The sequence below is a fragment of the Hevea brasiliensis genome, chromosome 2 (assembly GCF_030052815.1).
Source record: "Hevea brasiliensis isolate MT/VB/25A 57/8 chromosome 2, ASM3005281v1, whole genome shotgun sequence".
NCBI lineage: Eukaryota > Viridiplantae > Streptophyta > Magnoliopsida > Malpighiales > Euphorbiaceae > Hevea > Hevea brasiliensis.
Genome location: NC_079494.1, coordinates 8358865 through 8370009, shown reverse-complemented (window position 1 = coordinate 8370009; position 11145 = coordinate 8358865). Strand labels below are relative to the sequence as shown.

Sequence of the window (11145 nt, the reverse complement as noted above, 5' to 3'; positions counted from 1 at the left end):
CATGAATTTCACTTTCCTTTAGCTGCCAGCCACAACATGAAGACAAGAGTCAAATGATACAAGAATGGCGGTGCGCAGTGCCAACTGTATCCCGGCTGTCCATTAATGAGTAACTCGCTTCTCTCTTAATCACCTAATTTCACTTTTTTTTTTTTGGACTAATATGCCCTCCCAAACAATTTATAAAAAATAAATAATAAAAAAAAAATTCTTCCTCTTATTAATCACTCGCTAATGTACTGCCCAGCTGTCAGTTGCCGATCAAACCCAACTCTCATTTTCACAATCCTCCATCGCCCTCTCCAAGTAAACTGCGAAACCCTCTCAGAGAATCCAATAACTTCTATCTTTTTATCACAATTTAGGTGTTTGACAGCTGATTTAAGACTCTAGTGGCTGTGCCTTTGGGTTTCATTTAGGAATTTTCACAAACACCTGTAAAATGCACGCCAAGACAGACTCCGAAGTCACCAGTCTCGCCCCATCTTCTCCCACAAGATCTCCACGCCGTCCAGTCTATTATGTACAGAGCCCATCACGGGATTCTCACGATGGAGAGAAAACAGCCACGTCGTTCCACTCCACGCCGGTGCTTAGCCCCATGGGATCTCCACCTCATTCTCACTCCTCCATTGGCCGCCACTCGCGTGAGTCCTCCTCTAGCAGGTTTTCTGGGTCTTTGAAACCCGGATCGCGTAAGATCTCTCCCAACGATGGATCTAGGAGTGGTCAGAAAAAGGGACAGAAGCAATGGAAGGAGTGTGCGGTGATTGAAGAAGAAGGGCTTCTTGAAGATGAAGAGCGTGAAAGGGGTATTCCTCGTCGCTGCTATTTTCTTGCTTTTGTTCTAGGTTTCTTCGTTCTCTTCTCTATGTTCTCTTTAATTCTTTGGGGTGCCAGCAAGCCACAGAAGCCCAAGATCACAATGAAGGTACTTACTTATACTACAGTCTAGTCCGAAATTTCTTATGAATTCTGGGGTTTTGGTTGATTTTGCTTTATTTTTTGCAGAGTATAACATTTGAACATTTCACCATTCAAGCGGGCTCAGATTCCACAGGAGTCGCAACTGATATGATCTCAGTCAACTCCACAGTGAAGATGATTTATCGTAACACAGGAACATTTTTCGGAGTCCATGTAACATCCACACCTGTAGATCTATCCTATTCTGAGATCACCATAGCCTCAGGAAACGTAAGCCACTGAGATCCTTGCGTCATTCTTTTCCACTTGGTTAAAATCAACTTCTCAATTTCAGTTCCTCGTACTGAATTCTATAATTTGTTGAAATGGGTATTGCAGTTGAAAAAGTTTTACCAATCAAGAAAGAGCCAAAGATCGGTGGCAATATCTGTAATGAGCAATAAAATCCCTCTGTATGGAAGTGGAGCAGAGCTGAGCAGTTCAACGGGGACAGCCACACTACCTGTGCCTCTAAAATTGAACTTCAATGTGAGATCAAGAGCTTACGTTTTGGGAAAACTGGTTAAGCCAAAATTCAACAAAAGAATCGAATGTGATGTTACTTTTGATGCAAAGAAGCTCAATGTCCCAATCTCGCTCAAGAATTCTTGCACATATGATTGATTGATTGATGATATGAGCAGCCGATCAAGATGATGAATTTTACATTTTGAATTCCCTTTAATTAATTTTTTGTATCTATTCATGGAATTGAGGAACAGCTACGCTTTGAATGTGGGTAGGCAAGGACTGGGTCCTGGACTTCTCGGTTGCCCATTTGCCCCCATATGGTGTGGAAACAGGCTGGAATGGATTCGGTAGTGACTTGTGAGTGGTAACTTTTCTTTCTATACATATGAATATTCTGTTTATTAATGTAAAAGCAAGAAATGATTTATCCAATTATTACTATTTCACATCATTCTTTGTGAATTTGTACTTGTTGGTGTCATGTAATGTAATAATATTATTCATAAATTTATAAAATTTTCTGAAACCGGATGGCACCTTGATTATGATTTTTATGTAACCTACTCATAATTAAGAGCATATATTTTTCTTCATTTTAATGGGTAACATTTGAATTAAAAAATTAGTAACTTTTATGTTTGAAAAAATAGTGATCTTCTTTTTAACAATTAATGCATGGTAATCATTTATTACTTCATATTTCAATTATTGCAACTTTAACAATTACAAGCTATTCCCACCGGCTAAATTTATTTAAAAAATGTTATATTCAATTTTAATAATTTAGGTACGGTGATGTAATAGTTTTTAAAATAGTGTTTAATATTTTGATTATAGAGTTAAAACATTATTTGGAGGTGTAATGTTTATTATAATGTTTAGAGGTTGATAGAATAATTAATGAAAAATGAGCTTCTAAAGATTGGAAGATATTAAATTAAAACTTTTGCCTATTAAGACAGCTGATAGTTACTAAAATAGTATTTATCTTAACTTAGAAGCGGGTTAAACTAGTTTATAAATTCTCAATATAGGCCGACTTATTTATTTATAACAATTTCTAAATCATAAGTTAAAACTTATAAGCTAAAAAAAAAAATAAGTTGGGGACTCAATATTTTATTTTGGTATTTATAAGTCATGTATTTATAAGTTAGTTTGACTAAATATTTTACTATATTATTCTTATTTAATTTTTAAAAATTTATCATAAATCTCATTTAAAACCTTTTTTAATCATTTTAATAATAAATGTGCTTATAAGCTATTTTTTACCACACACATTAACTGCTTATCAATCACTCATAATCTCTTATAAGCAATAATTTGATTCTATTGGTTATTTCGGTTTGAGATGAGTAATACTCACTTCTATCTTATTGATTAAGTAATAAAATTGATTATGATGTAATTGATTATATATAATTACTTGATTTATAATATAATTGATTATGATATGCTTGATTAATTGATAAAATACTCGATTGTAGATGATTATGATATCATTGATCATACCTAACTTATAAGTTAAAATAAAAAGTTAGAGACTCAATTTTTTTATTTTGATACTTATAAGCCATATATTTATAAGCTAGTTTAACTAAATATTTAATTATATTATTTTTATTTAATTTTCAAAATTTTATCATAAATCTCATTTAATGTCACGACCCAAATTTTACGTCATGATAGGCGCATAATTTAAGTATTATTAAATCATGCAAGTCTTATCAGAGTATCTTGAATAAATATATTATCATTTACAAATCTAAAAATAAATAAATAAAATTCAAATAAGCAAAATATTGAATAAATATCATAAATATCCCATAAGTAAATTGTGGAGTCTCTACAAATTTCAAATGAAAACTTAAATTGTTCAATAAACTAAACGAATTATTAGCTCGAGGAAACATGAATTCGGGCATACCATGAGAAAAAATCAAATATTATCCTCCAGAAAATAGACTGAATATTTGAATCAGCTGTAGAATTTTAATGTTCTGAAACAGATGACAGAAAAAGAAAATGTGGTTTGAGTTAATGCTCAGTGAATGATAATTATAACACACAACGGAATATGAATAGTCAGACGCTTGATTAATTTCACAATAAATTTTCTATTCAATAAAATCATGCTCATGCTATTAAAATCATTAATAAAATAATTTCATAAAACATATGTATAAAAGAAATTCATTCAATAAAAACTTTATGGTACAGTGCACCAGGGTAATGATACTTTACATCACCAAAGGCCAGATGGTAAGCGCGCTACCAGATATTAGATACCTCCCTCCTCCTTCACAGATATCAATGCATGTGATACTAATGCAACCATAAATTGCAATGATGCATGATTCAACAATGCAACCTAATACCGTGATAGTCCACACGGTGAGCGGATAATGAATCTGAATCGAGCACGGTACCAATTCAAAACAGAAAATCAAATTGTACAAATCAATCAAAATCCATGAAAATTTTCATATAGCAAATAATAACTGATAGTGCAATTTCAATATTTTATTTCAATAATTTCAGAGAGTCAATAAGATCAAATCAATCTCAAATAAATTCAGTGTAACATATCGATAAATTTTATATTCAGATATCAATCAATATAAAGACATTAAAGGTCTGTTCACGGAATCCTAATGGCTCTAATGCAGAGATAATTGAAAAAATAAATCGTTTAATCAAAATTAGATTAAAATTCAATAAATAAATAAAATTCTAGAAAACCACATGTAAAATAATTGTTAAAATATTAATTTAAAATTTCATTTAATAACAATTCAATATCAAAAAATTTTAAAAGAGACTAAAACGGTGTTATTTACTATAATTACCACTCACCTAGAACTTCCAAAACAATGGTTATATTCAATGAAAAAGAGACAATTCAATTGACAGATTGAAAAATCGAATCTCCTACATACCCAAAATATAGCAAAATTGTATTAACTAAACTAATATGACAGACCCATTAAATATATATAAAATTTTATTTTGAAACCAAAGTTGATAATAATAATAATAATAATAACTTTAACAACTATATATATATATATATATATATATAGGATGAACGAATGGACGAATGGACGAGACAATGATTGGCCAAAACTGATCCAGGAACAAATGGACAAGATGATGAATGGACTCAGCATATCCATCGGATTCATATATATATATATATATATATATATATATATATAAAATCTAAATTCAAGGTTTTTGTCCCACAATAATCATGATCAACCCAATTCAATACCAATGGTCAAAGAAAAAAAAATAAAAATAAATTTCTAGAGTAGTTGTAACAATTCAAGAAAAGAAAACAAAATCAAATTCACCCATTATTGAACAAATAAAGGAAATTTTTACCTTGAAAACAGAATCGAAGGTGATGAATAGAGAAGTAAGAATTTAAGGATTCTCTGCGCACATCAGATTATAAATCATAAATTTATATATATATATACCAAGAAGACCCAAAGATCGAAAGGGGGATGAGCTAACAGGGAAGAAGCAATAATCTAGATCTTGAACAATATATAAATAACTAAAGAAATAAACAAAATGCACAAAAAGGGAAATCTTCAGAAATGAAAATTTGTAAATTAAAGAAATATATATATTCTATAGGCGGCAGAGCCAGTCCGTTAAGAATATATATACTTAACAAAGATAAAAATTAAATTTGTAAATTTAAATATGAATATACATGTATATATTCAATAGGCGGCAGAGCCAGTCCGTTATGAACATATATACGTATATTTATGCAGATCAGGCGGTTGAACCGACCATATGCATGCTAAAGAAATAAATTTGAAATTTTGTAAAAGAAATTGAAGAAAACTTACTTCAAAATCTTATAAATTTTGTAAGATTTGTACAAAGGTTTTGGAGATGTAATTCCGGGTAGGACTTACAAAGGTTGCTCAACACATGAGCTTCCTAAGATCTACTACAAGGAAGTACAAGGGTTTGTAGGTTTGTAGGTGAGGTAGAGGTAGGGCAGGATGGGAAGTGAATCAACCTTCTTGCTCCTTCTGAACCTCGGGTGAGACTTCTTCAGGACCTTCTTCGGATTCTCTCGGCTTAAAGAAGCTTGAAAGGGAGAAGCTTGAAGAGGGAGAAGCTTGGGTAAGCTTTTGTTCCTTTGAAGTGGCCTCCTTTGCCTTGGATGGATGCCTCCTTAAATAGAAGTGTCCAGGGGCAGCTTTGTAATTATTGAAAGTTTGAACAGTGTCTGCCACTTGATGCCTTCACGTGTGAACAGTGATTCTTGTCTCCTTCACATGCGAATAGTAAAAAGTGAACAGTACAAGATATGACAGGTGAACAGTGTCCTGTCTGGTTTTGAAATAAAGGAAGAGAATAAAAATGATTACAAAAATAAAGGAAAATAAAAAGAAAGGTAAAAGTTCAAAATTACAAAAAGTAGAAAAGCAAGATAGATAATTTTGCCGCCATAAATTTCTTTTGCCAGTCTTAATAATAATTTTTTTTTTTTTATGGATTGGAGCTGGGACCACTCTTTTTACAACAGATTTTGTATTTGTGAAGAGGTACCACAACCTTCTTCATCATCATCTCCCAAGTCTATGATGGGTTCTAAGTCAGAATTGGCTGTAGATGAATTGGTTCTGTTTTGCAATAATTGTTCCATTATTGCAAAATATTCTTCATCATTTTTAGGTCCTGCTAATCTTGCCATAGCATGTGATCTTTGGGCCAAAAACAGTTGATTTGAAAAGTTTTGTATAGGAGTTGGTGCAAAAGGTTTTTTCCCTTAAACCAGGTTTTTACTCCTTGGTTTGTAATTGTTTCTGGGATATTAAATGAATCCCACCATTTTACCTTGAACCTTCTGATGATTGTATTCAGTCCATCTTGGGGTCGAAATTCAAAAAACCAGATAAGAACCCAAGGTAAAAAGAATTTTGAAGAGAACAAGAGAAGAGGAGGAAACCTTTTCTCTTTGGGTGAGGGTTTGTAATGGGTTTTGAAAAGGTTTAAACTCTCTGATATTTCTGGTGTAAGAATTTCAGGTAGTGCACCAAAATACTTCCACCACTGAGCAAACCATGAAGGGGTTTTGGAAGGATCAAATGTTTTTTGGAAATAGAACAGCCATGAATGACTATTCTTGTGATTTTGTATGAGAAAGGTATTGTACCATGCCTGTTGGTAATCCCAGTAATTGAAATGTTGGCAATGGTCAATCTTGTTTTGGAATGATAATGGGAAGATTTTTGGTTTTGTAAGGTCTTGTCCCCAATCAGAAGGATTAAGGATGTTTTGAATGTGGCAGGTTGAATAAGCCGGATCAGCATGATTTTCTTTTAGATAAAAATGTTTGAATTTTGCTGAGCCAGTAAATTCAAGTATTGCTTGGTAATAGGCTCGAGTTTTGGAAAGATCCCAAGGTTTGTAATACTATCCTTTTGTAAAGGCTTTTGAAATTGCCATAGAGGTATCTTGGTGTAAGAACTCATCCTCTATGATCAAAACATTTTGAAAATGGGTTTTTGTAATCCATTCCGAAGACTTCTTTTTTAATTTTGTTTGAGACAAAACTATTTGAGAAGAATTTGGTTGGGAAACATCTGTTTGAAAATCTATTTGCAAAATCTCATGGGCATGAGAAATGTTTTGAAAAGTTTGAGAAAGGGGTTTTTGAGAGGAAGACTCTCCTTTCTCCTGGGTTTTGGAAATAGGTTTTGTAGATTTACCTTTCTGGGCCTGATTGGCCTGAGTTATGTTTTGTAGAGCCTGAAGAACTTCAGGAGATTTTGATAGTGATTCTATCCATTTTTGAATCTGACTGTCTATTTCTGGAGCCTGAGATTCAATAAATTTTGTTTGATCTTCTTCTTCTGCTTCGACCATATCTGCCCAAGTTTGAATAGGTTTTGCAGAAGAGATGATAGGTTTTGTAGGGTTTGGTTTTGTAGAGGCTGATGCTTCAGCCTTGGTATTTTTCTTTCTAGGCATTGGCCTGTCTTGAAGAAATTCTCTGGTTAGAAAGTCTGGGATGGAATTTGTATCTCCTTTTATAAATTCTATTTCAAAATAAAAAATACTTAAAATTGCTTGCCATCGTGCAAAAATTTGTTTTGATGCAAGATTTTGAACATCTTTTTGCAAAACTTCTTTGGCTGATTTGCAATCAATTCTAAGTAAAAATTTTTGATTTAATAAATCACTTTGAAATTTTTGTATGCACATGACAATTGCAAGAATCTCTTTTTTGATGGTAGAGTATTTCTTTTGACAATCATTCCAATGTGCAGAATGGAATTGAACTATTTGTTCTTTTCTGTTTTGAACTTGTTTTAAAATTCCACCATAACCTAACTCTGAGGCATCTGTCTCAACTACCTTAGGGGCTAATGGATCTGCCAAATGCAGACAAAGAATGGTTTGGACCTATTTTTTGATATGACGGATCACTTCAGTGTGATGATCTGTCCATGGAACAGGGTTTTTCTTTAACCTATCATGCAAGGGTTTTGCTAGACGGTTAATATTCGGACAAAAATCTAAGACATAATTCAAGCTACCTAAGAATCTCTGTAGCTGGGTTTTATCCAAGATTTTGTCAGGAAATTTGTTTGAAAATTCTAGACTTCTCTCTATTGGAGTAATGGTTCCTTGGGATATGTAATGACCTAGAAACCTAACTCTGGTTTGGAAAAGAGAAATCTTTGATTTTGAAACGGCAAGGCCATTTCGTTTTGTAACAGAGAATAATGTTCTTAAGTGTTTGAAGTGTTGTTCAATTGACTCCGAGAACACAAGAACATCATCTATATAGACTATGCAAAATTTTGAATATGAATTAAAGATTTCATTCATAATTCTCTGGAACTCCGATGGGGCATTTTTCAGGCCAAAAGGCATGACTTTCCACTCATACTATCCAAAGGGAACTGTGAATGCGGTTTTGTATCTATCTTTTGGATCAATTTGTATTTGCCAAAATCCTGATTTCATATCAAATTTGGAAAACACAAATGCAGAATGAAGTTTTTGTAAAAGATCTTTTTTGTTTGGAATTGGATACCTGATCCATTTCAAAGCTTTATTCAAAGGTTTGTAATTAATTACTAATCTAGGAGTGCCTCTTTCTATTTCTGAATTTTTGTTCACATAAAAAGCTGCACAACTCCAAGGAGATCTAGATTCTGTAATTAATCCTTTTTTCTTTAAATCCAAAATTTCTGAACGACAGTGTTGTTCTAGTTCAGCATTCATTTTGGATTGGTCTGGCTTTTGTAGGTATCTGTTTTTCATTGAAATCATTTTCATATGGTAAATCTACCATATGTTGTTTTCGATTCCAAAAGGCGTTTGGTAAATCAGAACAAATTTCTCTTTCAATTTGGGTTTTGAAATCCGAAATTTTCTTTTTCACCAAATCATTTTGTAATTGTTTTTCAATTCTTGTTAAAGAAACATCTTGCTGTAAATACAACAAGTGTTGCTTTTTTCCCTCTATTAAAACATTAATCTCATTATTATAAATGGAACAAGCTTTTATAATATTGAGATTTCTTGTTTTTGGTTTTGTAACGAAAGGGAAAACAAGAGTTTGTTTTGTAGTTTTGAAGGAGATACTATCATCGTTAACCTTATAGGGAGTTATCAAGTTAATGAAAGGAGTCCCTAAGATTACACTATGATGAATATCTTGAACAATTACGAATGAGGTTTTGAAAAGAAAATCACCATTAGCTATGGAGGCTTCTGTCTTATAGCTAATAGCCATTTTTGAATTATTTGCAGCTGAAAGTTTTTCTGTGGTTTTTTCATAAAATTTCTTTGGAACAATTCCTTCTTTAATACAGTTCAAATCTGCTCCTGTATCAAATAAGGCAATTGTATTGATTTTGAAATCTTTTGAAAAAACAATGGTAATTTGTATCAAATATTTTCTGGAGGTGATCTGATTAAGGATGAAAAGAAAATCTTCTGGAGGTTTTTGAGTTTCCAAACTATTTTCTTTATTTTCTTCAGATTCTTCTTGGGGTTTTGAAAACAAAAGCTGGATTGCTTTTGAGTCCTGTGCCTTTTTCTTTTTAAGCTGTTTAAGCTCATTCTTAGTGATTTTTATTTCTCTTTGGAGGCATTGGACTGGAGGGTTTTGTAGTTTTTTCTGATTTTCAGGATTTTCTTCATGCTTTAAAACATCTAAGACTAATTCTTGATTTTTTAAAAGCATGTTGACATTTTTTGCATTTTCTTCAGATTCAATTTTAAAATCTGAATTGGATGAATTATTAACTAATTCATCTTTTTGTAAAGGTGCATTTTCTTCAGACTCCTGGTTGGAGTTTGAAGGGGAAGTTGAAGGATTAGTACTCAAATCTTAAATAACTAATTCTTCTTTTTGTAATGATTTATCAGTGGATTTAGAGATTTTGAATTCACTTTCCATTTGTAATTCTAGGATTGATTTTGGAAGGAGTTTCTTTTGTAATTCAGAGGTTTCTTGAGGGTTTTGTTCCTTAAAAACCTGTTGTTTTGAATTCTTAACATTAACAGGATTAACAGACAATTTTTCTTCTGCTTGTTTAGCGGACGATTTTTCTTCTGCTTTCTTTAGAAGATCTTTTAGAGCTGCAATGAACTCTGATTGATTGTCTTCTGACTCCTGTTATTTAAGTTTTATAATTTGAGAAGGTTTTGAAATTGGAACTGATTTTTTGAAAGTTTTTTGAGTTTTGGAAAACGGATATGAAATGTTATGCTCTTTAGCATACATCTCAAACCAATCAAAGAAAAGAATATGAACTCTGTGTTGGTGTACAAAGTCATAATATTTCTTTTGAATTTCTTCTCTTTGATTATCAAAATTTTTGAAAAACCATATTTGCTTTTTATGATTTTTAGGAGAATAAAAATCATCACGCAAATATTGTCTGTTTACTTCAAATTCTTTTTCAAGCACATTAAGTTCATGGTTTACATTTTCTGTAATGGCTGAAAAAGTAGGAGAAGTAGGTTCTGACCCTGTTTGGGTTTCATCCTGAACAGACTCATTTTGTAAATTTGTATAAACTGGATGTGGAACATTTGTAGAGTAGTTTACGTTTTGTAAAGTGGATCTAGGTATTTCTGAAGTAGAAAACCTAGAAGAGCTAGGTAAGTCTGAGGTAGACTGAATTTCTTCAGTTTGAATGGGCTGGTTTTCCTGGCTTTGGATGTCTGAATCTGAATCTTCCTCAATTATATTGACACTCCTTTGGGAAGTTTGAGGTGTTTCAGGTGCTACTAGAGTAGAAGTTGAAGCTTCTAGTCTAGTTTTCATGTCTCTCAAAGCTTGGATGAATTCAGAATTATTATTGTTTTGTAAATCTTTTTGACTGTTTTTGGAAACTTGGAATGGTTTGAAAATTGGGTTTTTCAATTTTGTATCCGGCTTTGTTTCAACTTGGGAAACTGTAGCCTGTTGGTTTTGTTCCATTTTTTGTAATTGCTTACCAATGGTATGCAAATGGGCATTTGTAAAGTTATTCTGTAAAACAATGTTTTTTATGTTCACAGAATCACTTTCATTTGGAATTTTGTAAGGGGCTGCTTCTACTGTTTGTTCCAAGTGGGGAATTTTTACTATCCTAAGAGGAGGATGTTCAGACTGTATTTTTCTACCATCTGAAATTTCCCATTCAGGAACTTTGTTTCTAACAG

General features: G+C 32.3%; 1 protein-coding gene across 1 annotated transcript; it reads left to right on the top strand.

The window, feature by feature from the left end:
* The first annotated feature begins 231 nt into the window (after window positions 1–231).
* LOC110669944 (uncharacterized) lies at window positions 232–1963 on the top strand. Its single transcript, XM_021831812.2, has 3 exons — window positions 232–931; window positions 1012–1197; window positions 1306–1963. Exons 1-3 carry the CDS (start codon window positions 443–445, stop codon window positions 1588–1590), a joined length of 960 nt encoding a protein of 319 aa, XP_021687504.2. The 5' UTR covers window positions 232–442; the 3' UTR covers window positions 1591–1963.
* The last annotated feature ends 9182 nt before the right edge of the window (window positions 1964–11145 follow it).